This window comes from Haliaeetus leucocephalus, unplaced genomic scaffold (genome assembly GCF_000737465.1).
Source record: "Haliaeetus leucocephalus isolate CR32 unplaced genomic scaffold, Haliaeetus_leucocephalus-4.0 Scaffold239, whole genome shotgun sequence".
Lineage (NCBI taxonomy): Eukaryota > Metazoa > Chordata > Aves > Accipitriformes > Accipitridae > Haliaeetus > Haliaeetus leucocephalus.
The window spans coordinates 209083-229062 of record NW_010972675.1 but is presented as its reverse complement, the minus strand read 5'-3'; the positions used below and the strand labels follow the sequence as shown (position 1 = coordinate 229062).

The following is a 19980-nucleotide window of genomic DNA, read 5'->3' as shown; positions in this document are numbered from 1 at the left end:
CTGGGGCTGGGGCTGCCGGCGGCAGCCGTCCTGACCGTCCGCTCCGGTGGCAGATCCCCTCGGGTGGCTGGCCCGCTTCCCGCTCCGCGGCACGGGCAGCTCTTCGCGGGGGACTGGGCACCCGCTTCTGCGGAGCTCCAGGAACCCCATCGGTCGCGCGAGTCGCCGTCCCTCAGGTAGCGGGGCGGGGCGGGGTTGAAGCGGTACCGCGGAGCACGTGAGCCGCGGGCGCGGATCTCTGGCGGTGTAACGCTGCTCGGGGAAGCGCCCTTTAGGAAGGAGGCTGCCGGGAGTCTTCATCGTCCCTAAAAAAACCACGCGCTGTTCTTCCTGAGCTGCTGCTAGAGTGGGTGGTTGTTTTTTCCTTTCTTCACTGCAGCGCCACGGTATGTGTAAGACAAACCTTAGCCGACGTGCACGTTGTCGTATTTTTCCCCTCCGCTAGGGAAAAGTTAAAATGTGAAAGCTCTTCACTTTCGCTTCCGTGCTCGTGTCTTCAAAGTGCATTAAGTATCCTCAAGGTAATATGCAGCGCTCCGCCTCCGAAAGTTACGTTTGTTTTCTTGGGAGTTTTATGTCCCCGAAAGTTCGAGTTAAAGATGTTTCTGTGGCGGTACAAAAAAGTTTGTCTAGTAGAAGTCATTAGAGTAAAACTTAATGCCGGGTTTTTTTTCTTTTCAGTTGAAGTTTTAAATTTTAGCTTTATATATGTATAATCACAGCAGTGAGATGTTTCAAAGGGCATGCAGAACATCAACAAGCATTAGAAGAAAAAAAAAGTAAGCAAGAAAGATGTGTAGAGGAGCAAGGAGAACCAGACAGAGCTCCTTTTGTTTTTCTGTTATGCTGTTAGGGAGCATGCAGGGTTTTTCCAACAAGTACATTTGTATTAAATATCTCAGTATTAATCTATACAGATCCATTACATGTGACTGTTAGACTAATTTTAGTTCAGCTGTTGAAAGCAAAAGTCCATTCCTGGTAGGTTCAATAACTAAGCCATTGTTAAATGTCATCTGCCAGAATTCCAAGGTAGCAGTGCTGTACCACAGTGTTTTTACAGCCTTGTGTTATGCCCAAGGCGTTAATGTTTTTCCAGAATTTAAGGCTAGAGGGAAGCTATAGTAGCTGTTTTGTACCAACAACACCAAAGATCCTTCTTTTAGGGGTAATAAAACTAAAATCTCAATTCCACAAATAGGTTAATGTTATTACCTGGGGTGGTGTGGTTTTTTGGTTTGGTTTTTTTTTTCTCTCCTTTATTCTGATTCAGAATCAGATTCTGTCATTACCATGGTTTCCTTTACGAAACACCTTTAGGGACAAAGTTGAGCAGAAAGATATGGTTTTTTCCTTCCTTATTAATTCTGTTTATTTTCCAGTGAAAGTCAGCGTGCTCTTCCAATATAAATAATATATGGTCGAGTTAGTATTTGTAGGTATTACTTCCTGTTAAACCCAACAAAGTTACTTCTATTCTTGGATCAATTAGGCTAAGATTCGTAATGGCCCCTTCTAGCATCACATTGGAAGCTGTGGTGTGGCTTGTGCAAATGAGTAGACAGGAAGTAGAATTACGGTGCTCTTTACCATTTTGTGTTTAATTTCTTTGGTATAACTTTAATATTGCTTTAGATGAGATGCTGTTGCTCAGGGATTTAAGAATGACATTATTAAACATTTGAAGGATTTCTGAATGTAGGAGTTTTGGGGCTGGGTTGCTGCATCTGAAATTCTGTATAAGAAATAGTCTTAATGATTTGGATGACTTGCTTCATACTTTCTTCTGTGGTTGAAAGAAGACTGGGTCCTGTGGATCCTTCCCATCCTGTAGCTGGATCAAGTGCTCATGTTCACTCAGTGCTTTATCCAAGACACAGTTAGGAGCCAGCTGAATTAGTTCTAGTGGTGTCAACTTGCTTCTGGTGCTCCTCGCATTCAGGAGGGTTATTACGAAGTCCTCATGGTAGTGATTAGCAGATGTGCAATAATCTGGTGGTTCCAGGAAGCAGCATGATTGCTGTGAGCTTGTGTTCAGAGCCGCTGCCTACATATACACAGAGCATGTATGATGCTTCCCAGGCACAGTGAATGCAGAGTGCAAGTAGCTGCTATGGTACAGAATTGAAGCAGAGCTGACTGGAGAGCTCTTCGTTTGCCTATAGGAAGGTTTGAAATACATCTGGGCTATATTAATGTGTAATCTTGTGATTGTTGGTTTCAAGTTAGTGTTTACCCTGAGATACAAAATGTTATGCCGGACACTTGTGGGATAGTGTTTTTATGGATTTTTCTTAGGCAACCTTTAGCAGTGTAGGAAAGCATAGGATTCTTAGAGCATAAGCCACATTGGGAGTTTGCAAGCCACTGGTTTTGGTCTGCTTACTTTAAAACACTATCACCTTATTGGTAAAAAAGGGTTAAATGAATAGGACAAAAAAGGAAATCTGATTTTTGTTCTTAAAATCTTAAAGGGCTTTTCTTGCTGGACTTTTAAAATATCTAATTTATGTTGTAGTTTGTTCTGTAACAAAAGCTCTGAGTTTCCCATAAATAATCTTTACAGTGCTGTCGTCATGGACACATAGAACTATTGGACAGGTTATTTATTTTAAGAGAAGCTGTAGTTCCTCAAAGTATATGCATTTGAACCTGTTACTTTGATTGATATATGGGAATAACAATTCTTGGTTTTAATTTCCTTTCATTTCACATTTTAATGCTACTACTGAAGTTTTAGCCTTCTCCTGCACAGAGACAGACCTCTGAGGTAAGTTACCATAAACCCATTTTTAAGAACTGGTATTTCTAACAGTGAAGTGTCACAACATGCCAGACTTGAAATGGACTGTGAGGAGGATTAGTCTAAAACATGTGATCACTTGCATCTTTTTTCTGCAATAAAAAGCAGCAAGTTTTAGTGAGATACAAGTTTTTGTTTCTTGTGGATAATGTTAATTATGTAAAGTCAGTCAGTGGCTCTACAGAGAGAAATTGCAATGAAGAATACACAATTTGAGATACTATTCAAATTGTGTAGTTGATAGATTGTTTTCCATAAAGTAATTCATATAAAAATATTCTGATAAAACATAAACACAGGAAACACTTTTCCCCTGGTTGAATGCTGTCTGCTTAAAACAACTACATTTTAAAGTCAGGATATCTGTCTTTCTTAATTTTCTTGTTCGGGGCACGATATTACCTTTTATAGTTTAGCTTGCTTGCATCAAAACATCACCCAAAATTCTTAAAATGCTTTTGTGTGAGGAGGATGCTGGGAAGAACCATTAGCATTAAAGATGTGCCTAAAGGGTGAACACACATATTCAAGGATAAAAAGGTCAACAGAAGGATGTTTAGAAATAGCTGTTTCTAAGTCATCTTGTGAACAGGCATCCCAGAAGTCAAATTAATAGTTCCTGGTCTGTGCAGTGAGATTTTTTTTTTTTTTTTTAAATAGAATTCTAAATATGTTCTTTGGCAATGTGACTTAATGATAGATTTTTATATATAGGAACTATCTACAAATAGTTGCCTGACTTGTTACACCAGTGTGCTACCAATCCAGCAGATAAATATTTAAACTGCCTGAGTATGGTGAAGCTTGTATAAATAGATGATTCATTTCCCATAAAGAAAATAATGTCTCTCTTCTCACACACTCATATGTCTCAGATTTCTTAAATATTAGCTCTTATTTTTGTTTGGCATAATCACCAGGAGAATGACTTCTGTGGTCATTAGGGTTTTATCAACGTAATCTCACTTGTTCAATTAAGAATGATATAATTCCTTCCTGCATTCTAAATAGTGAATGTGAGAAGATACAGCTTACGCTCAAGGTTTTGTGTGATTCTTCAAATACAGAATGATGCAAGTTGAGATGTGTTACTTTGAGCTGCTTCGGTTGTTCAATTTGCCAGCACATCAGCTAGTGCCACAGGACAATTTTATCAGCTGTGTCTCCTGTAAAGAGCGTGAAAAAGAGGAGCCAGAATTCAGATTTAGAGGTATGGTTTTTAGAGAAGTCTCTAGTTTTCAAATGCAGTGATGAAATTAGGTTATGAAACAGTCTTCGCTGTTGTAACTTTATATGCAGTGTCAGCTCCTGTGAGGTGGTCAGTTTCCTTGAGAATTGAAGGGTTACCTTGAGTTTTTTTTAAATATACATTTATATACATGTAGTCCAAGTTCATTAGAAATTGTGTTGCTGCTAGCCCCGTCGGTGGAAAGAAGCATCCGTTTGTCATAATTTCATTGTCAGCTTCTTGCAGCAGATGTGGCATTTTCTGTGAGTATGTTGTCATTCTCTGTTCTTTGCATATGCAACTGTTATAGAGAGATGCTAGACAACTATGCTGAGATCATGGATTGAGCAGGTTATATTGTGAGATGGATGTTGTCTCCCAGGTTAATTTCATTTAGATCTTGTTTTGTCCATCTTTGTGCCAGCTCTTCACCGGAACCCTTCTTGTGAAAGGCTGTTGCAAGAAGCGCTGTTATTGCTTGCTCTGAGATGCAATAGAAGAGGTTCTAAGGAACACAGAGATCTTTACCACAAAAATTTCTGTTTGCGAGAAATGGTACCTTAATCCTGTCTGAAAGAGCAGAGACTGAACAATTGCATACACTGAATGTACAGGACAGTAAAGCTTCATATGTATTATTTCAGGTTTAGGCTTGGTTCAAGACTTTCATTTTCATAGTCTGTCTGAATAATTAATTTATTTCTGTGTTGTCATCTGCCCAGGTTCATGGGAAATACTTAATAATTCAAGAAGGGTCTGAGCACTGCTTTTATGTGGTACTGCCTTTTTCAGTCTGGCACACAGTTTACATGAAATGCTTAAGTGTAGCATTATGGCTAGAAGATGAGCTGATCAGGAATAGACTTTATTAGCAAGTTCTGAAATGTTTCCCTTGCTTTTTCTGTGTCCATCTGGGCCCTGAGGTAACTACAAAGTGTGGATTTTTGGTCCATTGTCATTAGTAGTTTGCAGGAACTAGGAAATGTTCTGTGACAGCGACAGCTTACATCAGAACAGGTTTCAGACTTGTGACTAAAGGCAGTGATGCCAAACCCAGGTATAGCAGTGCTCACTTCATTAGTCTTTTTGTTATCTTGTAGTTATGTATTTTCTGCTTGTCAGATTGGGAAACACCTATAGTTATGAACATACCATTGTACTACTCTGGTATGTTATCTGCACAAGCCTGTACTCTCCTCTGGTATTGCAGCATAGATAGGGTTGCTGCAGTCTGACAGTTCCCAAGTGCTCTGTTAAAAGATTATTCTGATAATAGATCTGTTCCCTTCCAGGTAGAATGTCATGTTTACAGTTTCTGTTGAAAAGCAGACATTGGCTGGGTTATTTGGTGGATGCCACTTATCTTCGGTAGAATCATTAGTGGAATTCAAAGAACATTATGATCGGTGGAACTGCAAGACAAGACAAGTCCTCGATTTACAGTTTTGCTTTAGTAATGACAGCTCAAGCAGAAGGACTTGTAATATACTTAGTTGACCTAATCATGCTCTTGAGCTGCCTAGACATGGCATAGGATCAGGAACAAGTCTCTCCCTTGTGACTGTACATTGCTGCAGTTCAGAGTCTGGATGTCACAAGTTCTGCCATACAGTTTATAGTAATTTTCAGTCTTCTCCTGTCCAGAATTATCAGTGGTTTTGGTTTTTTTTAAAGCCTGATACGCTCCTGCGGTCATAAAAGCCATACCAATAGAAAGGACTATTAGCTGTCATCTGGCCTCATTCTGGTGTGCTTTACCTTACTTTACGGTGTACCCTACGTAGAGGACAAACAGTTGATAGCTTGAGAAAAGCAGAGGTTTCAATTATATTTGCCCAAAGGGGAGCATAGTTACTTTCATAACAATAACTAATTGAATAAAGAAGTCTCTTGTTATGTGATGTAACTTACTGGTAGTCAAGGCTGCCAGAGCCCAAACAGTATCATCTGTCCATGTAAAGTTATTCCAGTATCCCAAATGTGCAAGTAATCCAGTCATGTATCTAGAGTATTTTGCATCTGATTTGCCTACTAGATCTGATAGTGTGTTGTAGAATGGTATTTCAGGAGGTAATGCACTAGTGCAGCCATGATTTTTTTACTTCCACTGTCCTGAAGAGACTGCAATTTGCCACACTGTATTCCATCAAGTCTTCAAAAAGAGCATGCTTACTCACCTGATAGTGACTCTGATCCTTGAGGATGTTTATCATATTTAGGAAGATATTTATCATCTTTAGGAATCCTATCACCCACCTCCCAAACCTGTTCTGGAAATTTTCACATAACACAGGCTTTCAGACGTGAGGAGAATTGGGTGGAGCTGGAGTCATTCTTCCTTTTATACAGTATGGGATTACGAGGATTCATGCAGTGTATGCAGAGCTCCAACAACCATGCTGTTTAAAAGACTTCTGAATTCACACATGTGAAGCATCTGTGTGCCCTCTGCAAGTTCTGTAATGACTGCAATGTAGTAAGAAAAGTATCTGTTGTTTATGTACCGAGTTTCACTACCATAAATACTGTTTTGGGTTACTGAGATATGACTTTTTCTCACTAGTATTTTACTAACTTTTAATGTTTATAATGTTATTGAAGATCAGGTTGTATACAACTATTTACTGTAAAACGTATCAGTTTTCTGGTGTTATGGATAGTCATGTTGTCTTTCTTTCAAGTAAAATAGCAAAATTAATTCTTGAAACGCATTAGTATTACAGACCTCTTCAACCCATTATACACATATTGATTCCTGATATTCTCAAAACCTCTGAGGAAAATGCCTTGCATTATTTTTCATCTCGGATTTTGCAAAACTGGAAATGGAAGGGATTAAAGGACCATCTCAGGATTTGGGAGGTTTTGCTTTTGTATCCGGGTTTCAAGTTGAGTATCCTCCACTTGGATAAATGCATTTTCTTGTTGTAAGTTGTCTTTTACCTAATGTGGACGCAATTATTACATCTCAAACAAGAGCATTTGCATTGCAGGGAAGGGAAGCAAGTTTTTTAATCCTTCCTTTCCCTGTGTGTTAAAGGATGCTTTTTGCATAGCACCTCTTTTGCTAAATCTGTTCTTTTCCCACATTAGATGCATAGTGGGACACTCAGTGACGTGAAGGGGGAGAGGGAGTAACAGAATTGATGTATTCATGTGAGAAAGTACTTGTGATGGAAGAGAACTGGGACACACACGTGCACACACACACACACAAATGTACATGCTAAGTAGAAAAAGCTGTCCAGATTTTTAGGTTGACTGGATGGTATCCATTTACCAGTGATTTTGGAAACGTTACTTTAACAAAAGAAATGTGGCTACAAGTCCTTTTGGGGACTCTATAATAATAATAATGAGTTTCAAGGAAGTTAGAGCAAGAAAATTTTGAGTGTTTTTAGGAATATGTCTCAATTTAAGTTTGAATTCTGTTGAATTTCTTGAAAACCCTTTTTACTTGCTGTTGCAGCAGTGGGTATTAGGCCATCACTTTGTCAGCAGAAAGTTGTTTTTCTGGAAACAGCCATTGAGGAGTCATGCACTGGTCTGCACTGGATTCTATGGGCAAAGCCACTGACTGTTAATGAGCTCTGTCTGGCAGCCAGGAAAGCAACAGGGAATGGAAAATACCAGCACAAAAAGAGAACCAGGAAAAAAGGGACAGACTGCTTTTTAGGGGTATGCTTTCTAAACCTAAAAACCATTGGTTTAAAAACAATTTAAATACTTAGAGCTTCACTTTTTTTCCCCCTCAAGGACAATGACTGAAGCTTGGTAAAGTCATGGGAGCAGAAGATACTCAAAGATGGAATCACATTTAGGTGTTTGAGAGGTGCAGGAGGATTTCCATGAATCTGACATGCTTCTTAAAAATAATGTATGTGCATGGATGTTTGAGTGGTTCCTTTACAGATAATTTATATTTACTTCAGTCTCCAAAAGGTCCATCTCTAAGATAAAACGGAGACCGGAGAGGTAATGTGTGAAGTGTGCCCTAGTGGAATACAAGAAGCCTCAGGAAAATTCCCTCAGGCCACAGTGTTTTCTTTCTCCTGTTTCTAGTTTATTGTTCCTTTTTATCATATTCCTTTCCTTTTTTGCCTCTAAAAAAAGTTCCTTTTCACCAAAAGTTGTAAGAATGCAGCGAGAGGAAGAGAGATGGGTTGGGTTAAGTATAGTTACAGTATACTTGAACATGAATGTGTAGGATGCAAGTGAGCTGGCTAGATAGAAGCAGATGCCTTTGCTTCCTTATTCTGTTTAGTGTCTCATGCACTTTCAAGGTAAGTTAATCCACAGAGATACTGTGTCTAGACTGTGGACTTGCTGTAGAGAAGGAGAACCTGAAGCTACAGAGGCTTGGGAACTTCCAGGATAGGCTGCTTGTGGAAAGATTTGGAAGTTTTAGTCTCTGAGTCAAGGGCAATTGTACTGTAGAGACTCATCTCCCAAAGAGGTGTTGGAAATGATCAACTGTATTCCTGAAGAGTATAATTATAGAGATTTTTTTATGTAGAAAATATCTGCTGCTCAGACCTAATAAGGCTTGCAAATGCACATTATCCCGGTGTGGGATTCATAACTTATAATGAAGTTGGTTTTGTAGGTTTGTAATATCTGCTGGTCTTCTCAGTTCCCGTGGAGAATGATTGAGCTTAAGAGGAAATGTAAGAAAGCTTTTGGTTGTTCTTTTTTTTAAACGAACCTCCAGAAAGAAGAATAGCTCCTAATACTCAGTTGTTACTTGACTTCAAAGTTGTTTATCCCTATTATTAAAAATTGTAGTTGTTTTTGAAGATATACTAAAGCAAGATCACCTATGCTGTTACCCACCTAAACTCCTTGTCCAATCCTGCCATGTTCATGGCTTCAGGATGTAATTTAAAGCTTGCGAAGTTTTATTCTCAGCAGTTCAAACCACTGTACTTTTTGTGGTGTTTTCTATTTGGTTCCTCAAGCATTCTAAGAAACCTGATCTTGTTTCTTATGTGCAGATTTTGAAATGAAGTTTTATACATATGTGGCAAAGCCAATATTATGACAGTAATACTGTAATGTTGGTACATCATAAATCTTAAAATTTGCATTTGGAGCCTCAAATCTCGCTCCTGACAAGCTAATAACTCTAATGATCAGTCAGAGAGTTAATGCATTGTGACAATCCCATTGTTTGTTTTCTAGCTTAACAAATGGCGGCACAGTGTGTAACAAAGGTGGAGCTGACTATTGCCTGCACTAATCTCTTGGATAAAGATGTTGGTTCCAAGTCAGACCCGCTGTGTGTGCTTCTCCAGAACACGAGTGGTCAGCAGTGGTATGAGGTACAGTGTGATGCTTCTCATGAATCTGCTAAAAACACAGTCTAACTTGTTGGACCTTCTAAAATGCTGGAGTGTATGATTTTGTTAAAATATTTTAATTATATACCAGCACCTCTGAGTACTTTTCATTAGATTATGTCTATAATAGTTATACAGGCAGCACACTAATAATCGTTTTCTAATAAATATTTACACCTGTTTGATTTTTAGCACTGTTCCCCCAGCCATGTGTGGACCGACAGAAGAAGCCTTCTCAGTGCTTAAATGTGCTTTTATAAGTACAGTGCTCCAAAACTTGGGTCTCATCCTGGATTTGACAATATCAACATTCTTATTTAACATTCTTATGTTAGTCTTCCATATGCAGGAATAGGTACTCCTTATAGGGAGCAAAGAAAAACAGGTCCTCAAATATCTCTGACTTACAGCAGTGGGTTTTGTAATATAATGTGGTTATTTATATTTGATGGAAGGTTTGTAGGAAGATACAGCTTTATACTTTATAGCAAGAAGAACTTTTGAAAGTTTCTAATAAAATGTTATTCGATTGGAGTGCTTGTTTGGTTGGTGAAATACTGGATAAAGTGATATCTTTCTAATTGCAGGTTGATCGCACAGAAAGAGTTAAGAATTCCTTGAACCCAAAGTTTGCCAAGAAATTCCTAATTGATTACTATTTTGAGCTTGTTCAGAAACTTAAGTTTGGAATATATGACATTGATAACAAAACCTTTGATCTGAATGATGATGACTTCTTAGGAGAATTTGAGTGTACACTGGGACAAGTAAGTATGCAGATGATTTTCCTTAGAATTAAGAAAGTGTAAGTTACTGCAAATCATTAACCACTTTTACCTTAAATTTATCACTATGTTCTTGTGTAGTTGGGGTACTCCTACGCTGAATAGGATTCCCTTCATTTGTGTTTACAAGCCTCTTTATTTGCAAAAGGTCTTGAGATGATGCCCTGAAATGTACTCTAGGATGGTGACTGTCCAATTTGCTGTCTGAAAGTAAGTGGACGGTCAGTGAGCACAAAGTAATAATTGCTGTTTATTTACTCTAAGACTCAAATTATTATTTTTATGCTCCATAGAAAGAGAATTGGTGTTTAGCAGCATAAGAGTGTTCATAAGGGCCATGTTAACCTTATAATTTGCTTTCCACTCAAGGCCAGCAGTGATTCTGGTTGTGCTAACTGTTGATGTCACTCACATTTCCCTGCCAAATTCTGCTATTGGTGCTATCATAATGGGGCAGCTTTTTCTCAAATTGTTATTTCTAATAGATCCGTTGAAGGCACTTCTCAGGAGAGTCTACTTGTTTTTTTTCCTCCCCTGTGTCTAAAGTATTTTTATTTTAAGTGCATTATAAAGATGGAGGCATTGTGAAATGAAATTCAGTAACAATGTAAAATTAATCATTCATTCTTGAAGTAAAGAAGGACCTGTAGAATGAGTAGACACCCTTCTGATAAAGCATTGCCTGAAGAGGCTAGAGCAAAATCAACTGGATACACGGCAGGGGAGACTGATGTTTGTTTGTGTGACAAATACTGTGTTTATAAATCTGTTTGCTGAAGCTGTTATGAGATATGGCTTGCATGTGTTTGAATGGTATGTGTGAAAAACTTAGGAACAATTTGAGATTGGAACTTAAGGTATTACATTTGCCCATGTATGTATATCATGTTACTAGAAGACATTTTATTTCATATTGCTCCTGAAACTCTGCATGTGTTCATCTGCATATATATTTTAAAATTTTGAAGTGTATCAAGTATTACCTATTTATTCATAGGACATCATGGGAAGTAAATGTAATGTTGTCATCTTCATGATAAAGGAAACATTCCTAAAATGAAAATACTTCACCATCTCGTTTCATTCCTTTGAAAATCTATGAAATTGTGCTAATAATGCTTGATACTCAAATTTTGTCTTGGCAGGTTGTTTCTAGCAGGACTCTAACAAAACCATTAGTGCTTAAAAATGGCAGACCTGCTGGAAGAGGAAGTATTACGGTAAGACAATAAATCTCCTTAGCATTTATCCTTAAATGTTTTTGTGGCTTTTTTTTTTTTTTTTTTGTTAGTTAGTTAGTGGCTTGAACACAGTGAGTCTAATGTACTGTGCTGTAAAAAGTATCTTAAAGCATTTTTTCTTTCCCTTCACTAATATTTCTTTGTTATCCAAAAGGAGAGCAGCCCACTTTCTGCATCTATAAGTCTTATTGCATCCATCCAAATAATTAGGGCATCCGATGTGCTACTATTTGGGCAGTATCTTTGTCAGTGTCATCATCTAGTGAATCCCAATGTCAAATCAAATTGTTCTTCCCTCCCCCCATCCCATTTTTTAATGCTTCATTTGTGAGCAAACATGTTTGGTTGGGTTTTTTTTATGGACCTGTCATAGGAGCGTTGAGAATATGAGAAAACAATGTAGTTCCTGAATACAAAATAAGTATTTTGTTTGCCTATCTAGATTACAGCAGAAGAAGTGAAGGATAACAGGGTGGTTGTATTGGAAGTAGAAGCAAGGAAACTGGACAGTAAGGTATCTGTGTGATTGCGGTTCTTTTTGATACAGTAATAAAATCAGAATCTTGTCAAAACAGGAAACATTAAAACGTTCATTCCTACTTTTTGCTGAAATAATGAAATCCATTAAGATTTTTCTTATACCAAAAAAAGAAATTGAAGAAAGATTTGCTTCAGAGTAACTTCATTGACTGTTTTGAAATGAATTGCAATGTATTTCTAAATAAGACAAGTGCATTGCAGGGATAGTCTGTGAATGGCATGCTTCCATTTAAATGTAAATCTTTACATTTAATCATAAAGATAAGGGAGTTTTGGTATATCCATTGGTTTGAATAGCTGTATAAATGATTACCCGTTAGCTCTCTGAAGTAAATGGTGAAGAGTGTACTTGGAGTGTATAAATCTGTTACATTCAATATTTTGGGGCAGGCTAAAATTACTGTATTTAGAAAGACTTTTAGAAGGAAAATAAAAAAAAAATTAATAATGGAAAAAATGTTATCATTTTTCCCAGTCAATTTAATGATACTTTTCTGAACTGGATGAAATCCTTAGTTTCCTAACTATCCATCACAGTACTTATTCGTGTAAGTATTCTTTTGCTTGAACTGTCAGGTATTTACTGTGTGGACATTACAGAACTTTTATCCTAAATTGATGGACATGCCCTGTTTTCTTTCTCTCTTTCACAGGTGGTAGTATAATCAGACTAAAGCTTTTTCATCCAAAGCTTTTGTTCCCTGAATATTTAGTTTACTTTTTGTTAAGCTAAGCATGTTTTAACTAGCATTTAGTGGCATTCATGCCACAGGCTGTTCTGGGATAATTACATGTTCTTTAAATACAGGACTTTTTTGGAAAGTCAGATCCTTATCTGGAATTCCACAAGCAGACTGGAGATGGAAACTGGGTGATGGTTCACAGAACAGAGGTAGGATATTTTCAGTCAACAACCTAGAGATTAACATTATTTGATTTCCAGTGTGTCACAGCACTAGAGGTACAGTGCCTTACAAAAGGAAGAGAATGATCTGGCAGTTGACATGCAGACCAGTTAGAAACCACCTCTGCTCTTCCACTGATTTTTCTCATAGAACAGGAAGTCTGCCTTACTCTGATTCTGATGTGTGCCATCCTATTGTAAAGGAAAATACCTTTTTTTTTTTTTTTTAAACTTTCTGCAACCCTTTTGAAAAGGTACTGCATACTCATACAGGGACATTTGTCTTGGTGCTACTCTGAGGGTAGAGCTTGGGCATTCCTATGACTGCTGTTCTTATGTCAGTATCACCTCGCAGTACTGTTTACTAATAAATGTAATCATACCAAATGCTTGCATAGCAAGGGCAAGTCAAGGATTATGCTGGGTGAGGGAAAACATGCTTGAGCAGCAGCCTTCCACCCAGGAGGAGGTGCAGAGGTCCCGTGACAACAAGTGACAGGGTAGGAGTAGGTTCAAAATGTCTCACTGTAGTGGAAGCTCAGGCCCTAGTCACAACTGAGGTACTACTGTGTGCATTTGAAGTGGTGACTGTATTAATTTTGAAGCATGGATGTTGAAGAAGTATAAATCCTTTTTGTGTCAGATTTATAAAAATAGTTTCTCTCATGAGGTGGTGGTTCTGCATAAAATGTGTCTTTTCCATAAGGATTTCAGTCATCTTCAATTTCAGTAATGAATCCAGAATTCGCTGTTCCAGCCTAGAACTGGCTGGAGGATTAGTTCTTTATGTTACAGATTTTAAAAACCTTTTTATGTTACTAACTTTTATTTACTGTTTTCATTTTCAAAAGAGAGGTTTCTTTCACTGCACTCCTACAGTGCTGGAAGTATAAGTATTACTATTATTAGGTAGTATTAATTAAGTATTGCTTGTTGTGTGTAGTTTCCTGTACTTTATAGTATCATTATTTGGTGTATTGGGTGTATTACAGATACTTTCCTGTTGACAAATTCTGAAGATCCTTCAGTATTATTCTTAAATATCACTTATTTAGCATTCAGCCTGGGAGACCTTTTATCCTCATGCACTGTTTCTGCTTAACCATACCATGAATTTCTTGAGGGAGTATTTTGATAAGTGGCATTTCAGAATAAATATAAGCTGGAGTGAACTGTAATCTCCAGAGTATTGATGTATTCAGAAATTCCAATGTAATCTTTTTTCATGTTTTTTTGGTAGGTCACACTGTTATATATGTTTTTGTGTAAGTATATATGTATGTGCTTATTAAAAAAAAAAGTCAACGTTTATGTAAAGATTAATTTTTTGCAGTGTAGTAGCTGAATGATATAGTAGATCCCAGTGCAGTCTAGAAAAATATGGAGTTGAAAGATACCATCTCTTTTGGAGAATTATATTGCATGTTAAGAATGTTTAGTTTGTTTACATGCTGTATGTTAGGATTTTGATCACAGGAAGTGATTGACAGCAACATTAGTCAACTGGTTTTGCTTACAACATTCATGGCATGAAGGTATTAGCCATTACGATGACTATTTTCCACTCTGGTGAACAATACTATTCTGTCTTTTTTTTTTTAACAGGTTATTAAAAACAACCTGAATCCTGTATGGAGGCCCTTTAAAATCTCTCTCAATTCTCTGTGTTACAGTGACATGGATAAGTCAATTAAGGTAATGTATATGAAATGTGCGTATAAATTACCACATTAAAAAAATTAGAATATGTAATAAATGGAAGTTGTGTTATTCTATTGCCTCTTTTTGTTTCAAATTGAATTGAAAGTATTGGGTTTCTTATTCTTACTTGAAAGTCACAGATGTATGCATGTTTCAGGGAAAAAAATATATTTCACATTAGTGATGCATCATGTGGTAAAAGTTGGCCTTTGAAAGTCTGGGAAACCAGTTGAATGCAAGTAGCTTTGAAATGTCCAATTCAGTTTTGTATTTGGATTGTACAGTTTTAGTGTTGCATCAGCCAATATTGGTGGTATTAAGATACTGTATAGTGAAAGATGCATGATAAAGGCTAGAATATGCTTTGTTCTATGTTATGGATTTGTTAATACTTTGGTACTGGTGCAAGAGGTAACACTAAAGAAATTCGTAATATACTACCTGATACAATTAGTTACACTTAATATACTAGCTGAGATAAGATGTGAACCAGATGTCTCTTGTGGATACCAGATGTAGTGACTTTTTCTGCTCAGATAAAACTGAGCTTTCTGTTGGAAAGTCAGCCAAACCTGTGAAATGATAGTTCTACCAGGACTGGTCTTTAACTCTTTGTATCTTTAAATCTTACCTTGAATAAGTTATGTTTAACTTCTGAATGTTTTTCTTCAGGAATTCCCTTCAGGGGTGGAATTGAAGCTAAACAACCAATCAAAATGCCATTTATAAGTTATTATGAACATGTTAGGAGCCTGGCATTTTAGCATTTGAAAAAAACCAAACCAACCAACCAGTTTACTTGCTGTTCTTCCTCTGGGAAGGAAAAATGAGAGCATGATCTGCATGTGACAGGTATTAGTATTGAGGCAGTCCTGGAAAAAGCTTAAGAGCCATAGGGATCTGGGTGTTACAAGCACCTGTATAGATTTAAATACATAATTACAGAGCAGACTAATGAACAACTTTACAAGCCCAGAACCTGCTTCCCTTACTGCTTCTGTGTTTTTTCCTTCTCATTCCTTTCTGCTTCCCTTTTCCCCAAAATAGCTGTAACAGCTCTTACATCTCCATATACTGTAAATATATTTTTCTTTTTCAGTAAACAGCCATACTAAAACTATAGACCATTGATTAAAATATATCTGTTGAGGTGGAGTCATTCTCAGCTCTGTCATCATTTTAATAGTCTGTTCTTTGGAATCTTACCTCAGAAGTGTAGGTTTATTTCCAGCAGAAGTAGATTTTACTTGGAGTTGTTACGGACTTGCAGACAGACAGTAGGATTATGTCTCGTCTTAGAAATCTGGGAGCTATCACTTCAAACATTAAAATGCAGACAGAATTATATTGTAATGTTGTTGAAGGATTAAACAATACTCTTAACACTTTCATATGCGCACAGTTGCATACGTAGTGGGCTATTTATCATAGTAAGTAAACCCACCAACTTTTCCATAATGAGTGGCTTTTCACCTATTTAATGGCTTAGTTTGTGTATCCCCAGCAATGCACAAACCAAGTTGATTCTTTATCTTTTAGACTTATTGCTATATTCCATGTGAGTGTATTTGCAGTCAGTGAAGTTTTTCTGTCTTGAAAATGTAAGCCTTTCATCCTGAGCAAGAATGCCTGGTTCTGCTGGGGAAAATATATATGCAATTTTATCACATAGTTCCCTAGTGGTACTGTGTGTCCATGAGAGCATACCTGGAACAAAAGAAGTATTTCTATCTTGCCTGGAGTAAGTATTGAAAATTGGCTTAGATGGTTCACATATACCAAGCAAGACAAACTTTGATCCCTTTGAAAGGAAAAAGAAATAACTGTGCTAACTGTGAACAGGTATCATAACTGTTGGCTCAGGAAATGTCTTCAGTTTTAAATTTCAGGTACTGAGGCACTTTGGCTGAGTATTTGATTGGCTTGATTTATGGCATTCAAAAGAATTTACATAGTATCTGCCATGAACTTTAGTCTGTTGGTTCTGTGGCTGCTTGTATGAGATTTAAGTTGCTATTGAGTGCATGTGCATGCATTTTATTTATCTACTAGTGCATTCAAAATGTTGTAGGAGTAGTGCAAGTCACAACATAGAGGCATGTTTTGCACAGCGTAGAACTTGAAATCTACGCATCTTATTTTGTACTACAATGTTACTGTTTGTTTTCAGAAAGTTAATTCCTCTCAGATGCTCAAGTGTATGTTGAAGTTGTTTGTTTTACTTTGTTATTCCTAAATGAAGTGGCCAAGTAATCAACTAAATTGTTTCTTGAATATAGTGTAAAATTTTTTCAATCTGGAAAGACAGACATGAAAATAGCTGTTCAGTTTAACCCATATATGTTCAGAAAAGTTTTTCTTGAAGTTTATGTTTTGATTCCAAATAATGGGTGATTTCTACTTTGACTCTTGATTTATTATTTATCATTACTATTGTTAAATTATTTTGATTTGATTAAGTTAGCTAGCATGTCTGTGTTGCTAATCTGAAATAAAATACCAGAAGTGGATAGAATTAGCATATGCTATTATAGATAATATATAGAAAGGCAGTTGGGTCATATTCATAAATTGAGCTTTTAAAAAACAAAAATTGAGGACATACAAGGTTAAAGTAACAGTGGTAAAATTATGCTCACTCAAAATGAGAGGTTCTCAAAGAGAAAAAAAGTCTGTTTTTCACTTGTTCTGCCTTCTTTGGTGGTGAAAGATGAGTTGATTGAATAATAAAACTTAGCATTAAACATTGAATACAGGAAAAGAGGGATTTTTAGTTGACATTCAGATCCATGAAGTGTGGATCATAGTGACTGTTTAAATTTGCTGATCTTAAAAAAAAAAAAAAAAATCTTGTTTCTAGATTTAGGGCTAAACCTTCATATACTTATAAATTCTAAGTTTATCTTGAAGATTTGTAAAGTAATATAAAAGTATTAAAACTCTTGTGATCCCTGAATAACTATTTATTAAATTTTTAGCTGGATGGTCAGAGATAGTTAAATTTCCTTAATACCTCTGAATAATTAAGTCTCTTAATCCATCATGACAGTAAAAAAACATACATTGTTTTCCTACTCTTCCTGATACCCCCTCACTCCCCAAACATAGTTAAATATAATTGATCTTACTCGCTCACGCGGGACCTGACACTGCTTAGTATTCTTGTCTCTTCTTCACTTCAGTGGAAGATCTGAATTGAAACTGGGTATATTGGCTTTTACCCAGTCTGTAATTTTTAGATGTAACTCTATGCAATTCTAAGACTGCAATGTGAGGAAAAACTCCATGTTATAAGACATCTAGGAATATTTTGGGTGTCAGTTTTGGCTGAACTAGAAATGCCATTGCAGTGTTTATTGCTTTTGTAGGGCCGTTTCTGTTACTAACACTGAACAATGCTTCATTTTAGGTTGAATGCTATGACTATGATAGTGATGGGTCTCATGATCTCATAGGAAGTTTTCAAACTACTATGTCAAAACTGAAGGAAGCATCTCGGTCCTCACCTGTAAGTCTTACATAGTCTAAGCTGCCTGTGTGTTTTTGATAAGCTGTTTTACTCATTTTGGAGCAAAGCTTAACACCACTTGACTTGCAGGTATTGAAGTAGTGTTAGGCTACACCTTAATGCTACTGTAGTTGAGGCTGACTCAGCATTTACATTATGCATCCACTTCCCTAGGATTAGTATCTTGGTTACAATTTTTAATATTACATATCTAAATACCCAACTGTCAGCACAAATGAATTTCACTAATCATAAAAACACAGAAATCAAAAAATTTAGCATGTCAAAGGACAGAATGCAGTACAAATTTCACTGCAGTTAAAAGGCCAAAGCTTGTAGTATTTTTTTCAGGTTTTACTTAGTCCTTTATTTCAAGTATGGCACTTACCAACTGTCATGCATAGTTCAGTGAATATGAAAACAATTCAACATTTATGGTACTGCAGAAGAATGCAACTGAATGTGTTACATTAGGTGGCTCTTATTTAAAGTGAAATTACCCTTTATGTTCTTACGAACTGTAACAATTTGCAAACCTTTTAATAGACAAGGTTTACATTTAGAAGGTGGCATAGCAACCTTAACGTAAAAGTCTTTGTTTTATGGACATGTATGTTATCAAAATATTTTACCATCTTTTCCTTTCATTCTGTAAAACCTGTAGAACTGCTCCTGCATTTAATAATAATGGGATATATATACAAGAGTGCCTGCCTGTACTTTTCTAACATCTTGAATGTTGCATTTGTACTGAATTCTTCAGAGCTGTTTAATGTGAAGAGTTAACCTTGTATGTAGTGGTTTTTTGATTGCTGCTTTGTGCCTTGCCATGCTTTTCTTTCAGATACCTGTTTCTGAATTAATTTTGAATTATGCACGGTTTAGTTTAATGCCTGTTAAGGTTTTATATTGTTTGTAAGAAATTTTGGACTCGTATCCTACCTATATAATTCATATGCTGCCTAGTTGGAGCTCTTAGGTGTTTTCTCATTTTTTCTAGATTTTCAGGGGCCAGATGGTATCAGTTTAGCTTTCGATGCTGACAGTGATCCTTCTTATTACTGTAATTAAATTGTGCAAAAAAAAATAATCAGGGAGCAGAAGGGTTTCATAAAATCATTTTTTCTGCTTTTTTTTAAATGAAGACTTTATGAATCTTCTAACAAGATGGTTTTCTTAATTTTTTTTTAATAAAAAACCATTGCACTTTTGTTGTGTAGCAGTGTCATAAATTAAACAAACCTAGCAGGTTAGTATGTTCACATTTTCAAGCACATATTTTTTGTAAGAACTGTGATAGTGCGTTCCCATGCAGTGTGAAGTGTGTTGGGTAAAGGCTCTTTGAGAACACAAATGTCTGTTTTCATTGTGCCCCTAGCAGCATAATAGGTGCGGTCTCTTTTGAATTTAAGGAAAAAGTATTTTAAGTTATAATCTGCCTGTGCTGGTTTTGGAAATGCTTTAAGAAAGTTATTTTCATGAGAACTGTGGCTATACCTACTCTAAGTAACTTTCTGCTGTGTCAGTAAGATGAAGTGAAGATAGGAGACAACACAACTAATGTGCTCCAGGTTTCTTCTACTTTTAAAAGGAACTAACCTCTGATCCTCTGTGATCTGATAATTTGATAATGTCTGTAAAATATTTCTAGTGCACATTAGAATTTGACTTTATATATTCCAAGCATGATCTTTAGTTACTCCCACGATTCTGACATCAACTGCGCCTGTGGGAGATTTGGCACAACTTCTTTGAAGTTTATTTGAGGTGAGCATGGGTGTGCCTGTATCCTCAGTTGCTGAAAAAGCTGGTCTTGTATGACTGAAGGGAATGAATGGGTGGCTTTTCATTCTCTGGAGAATTGCTGATTTCTGCCCCCCCCCCCCCCCCACAAGGGCATTATTTCACTAAATGGCGCGTTCGTAGGGACT

At 36.8% G+C, this 19980-nt stretch overlaps 1 protein-coding gene across 5 annotated transcripts in view; it reads left to right on the top strand.

Moving 5' to 3' along the window:
• CPNE3 (copine III) overlaps positions 1-19980 on the top strand; it is a 52023-nt gene that overhangs the window by 20059 nt on the left and 11984 nt on the right. For 2 of the 5 annotated variants that reach the window (XM_010568152.1, XM_010568147.1), the window contains exons 1-8: positions 309-386; positions 9213-9352; positions 9958-10137; positions 11301-11375; positions 11839-11910; positions 12745-12828; positions 14446-14535; positions 17951-18049. In XM_010568152.1, coding sequence (XP_010566454.1) covers positions 9221-9352; positions 9958-10137; positions 11301-11375; positions 11839-11910; positions 12745-12828; positions 14446-14535; positions 17951-18049 — 732 coding nt within the window. In that variant the 5' untranslated portion in view covers positions 309-386; positions 9213-9220. Of the gene's footprint in view, positions 1-308; positions 387-8637; positions 8699-9212; positions 9353-9957; positions 10138-11300; positions 11376-11838; positions 11911-12744; positions 12829-14445; positions 14536-17950; positions 18050-19980 lie in introns of those variants that run through there. The other 3 variants (XM_010568148.1, XM_010568149.1, XM_010568151.1) reach the window with 3 other exon arrangements.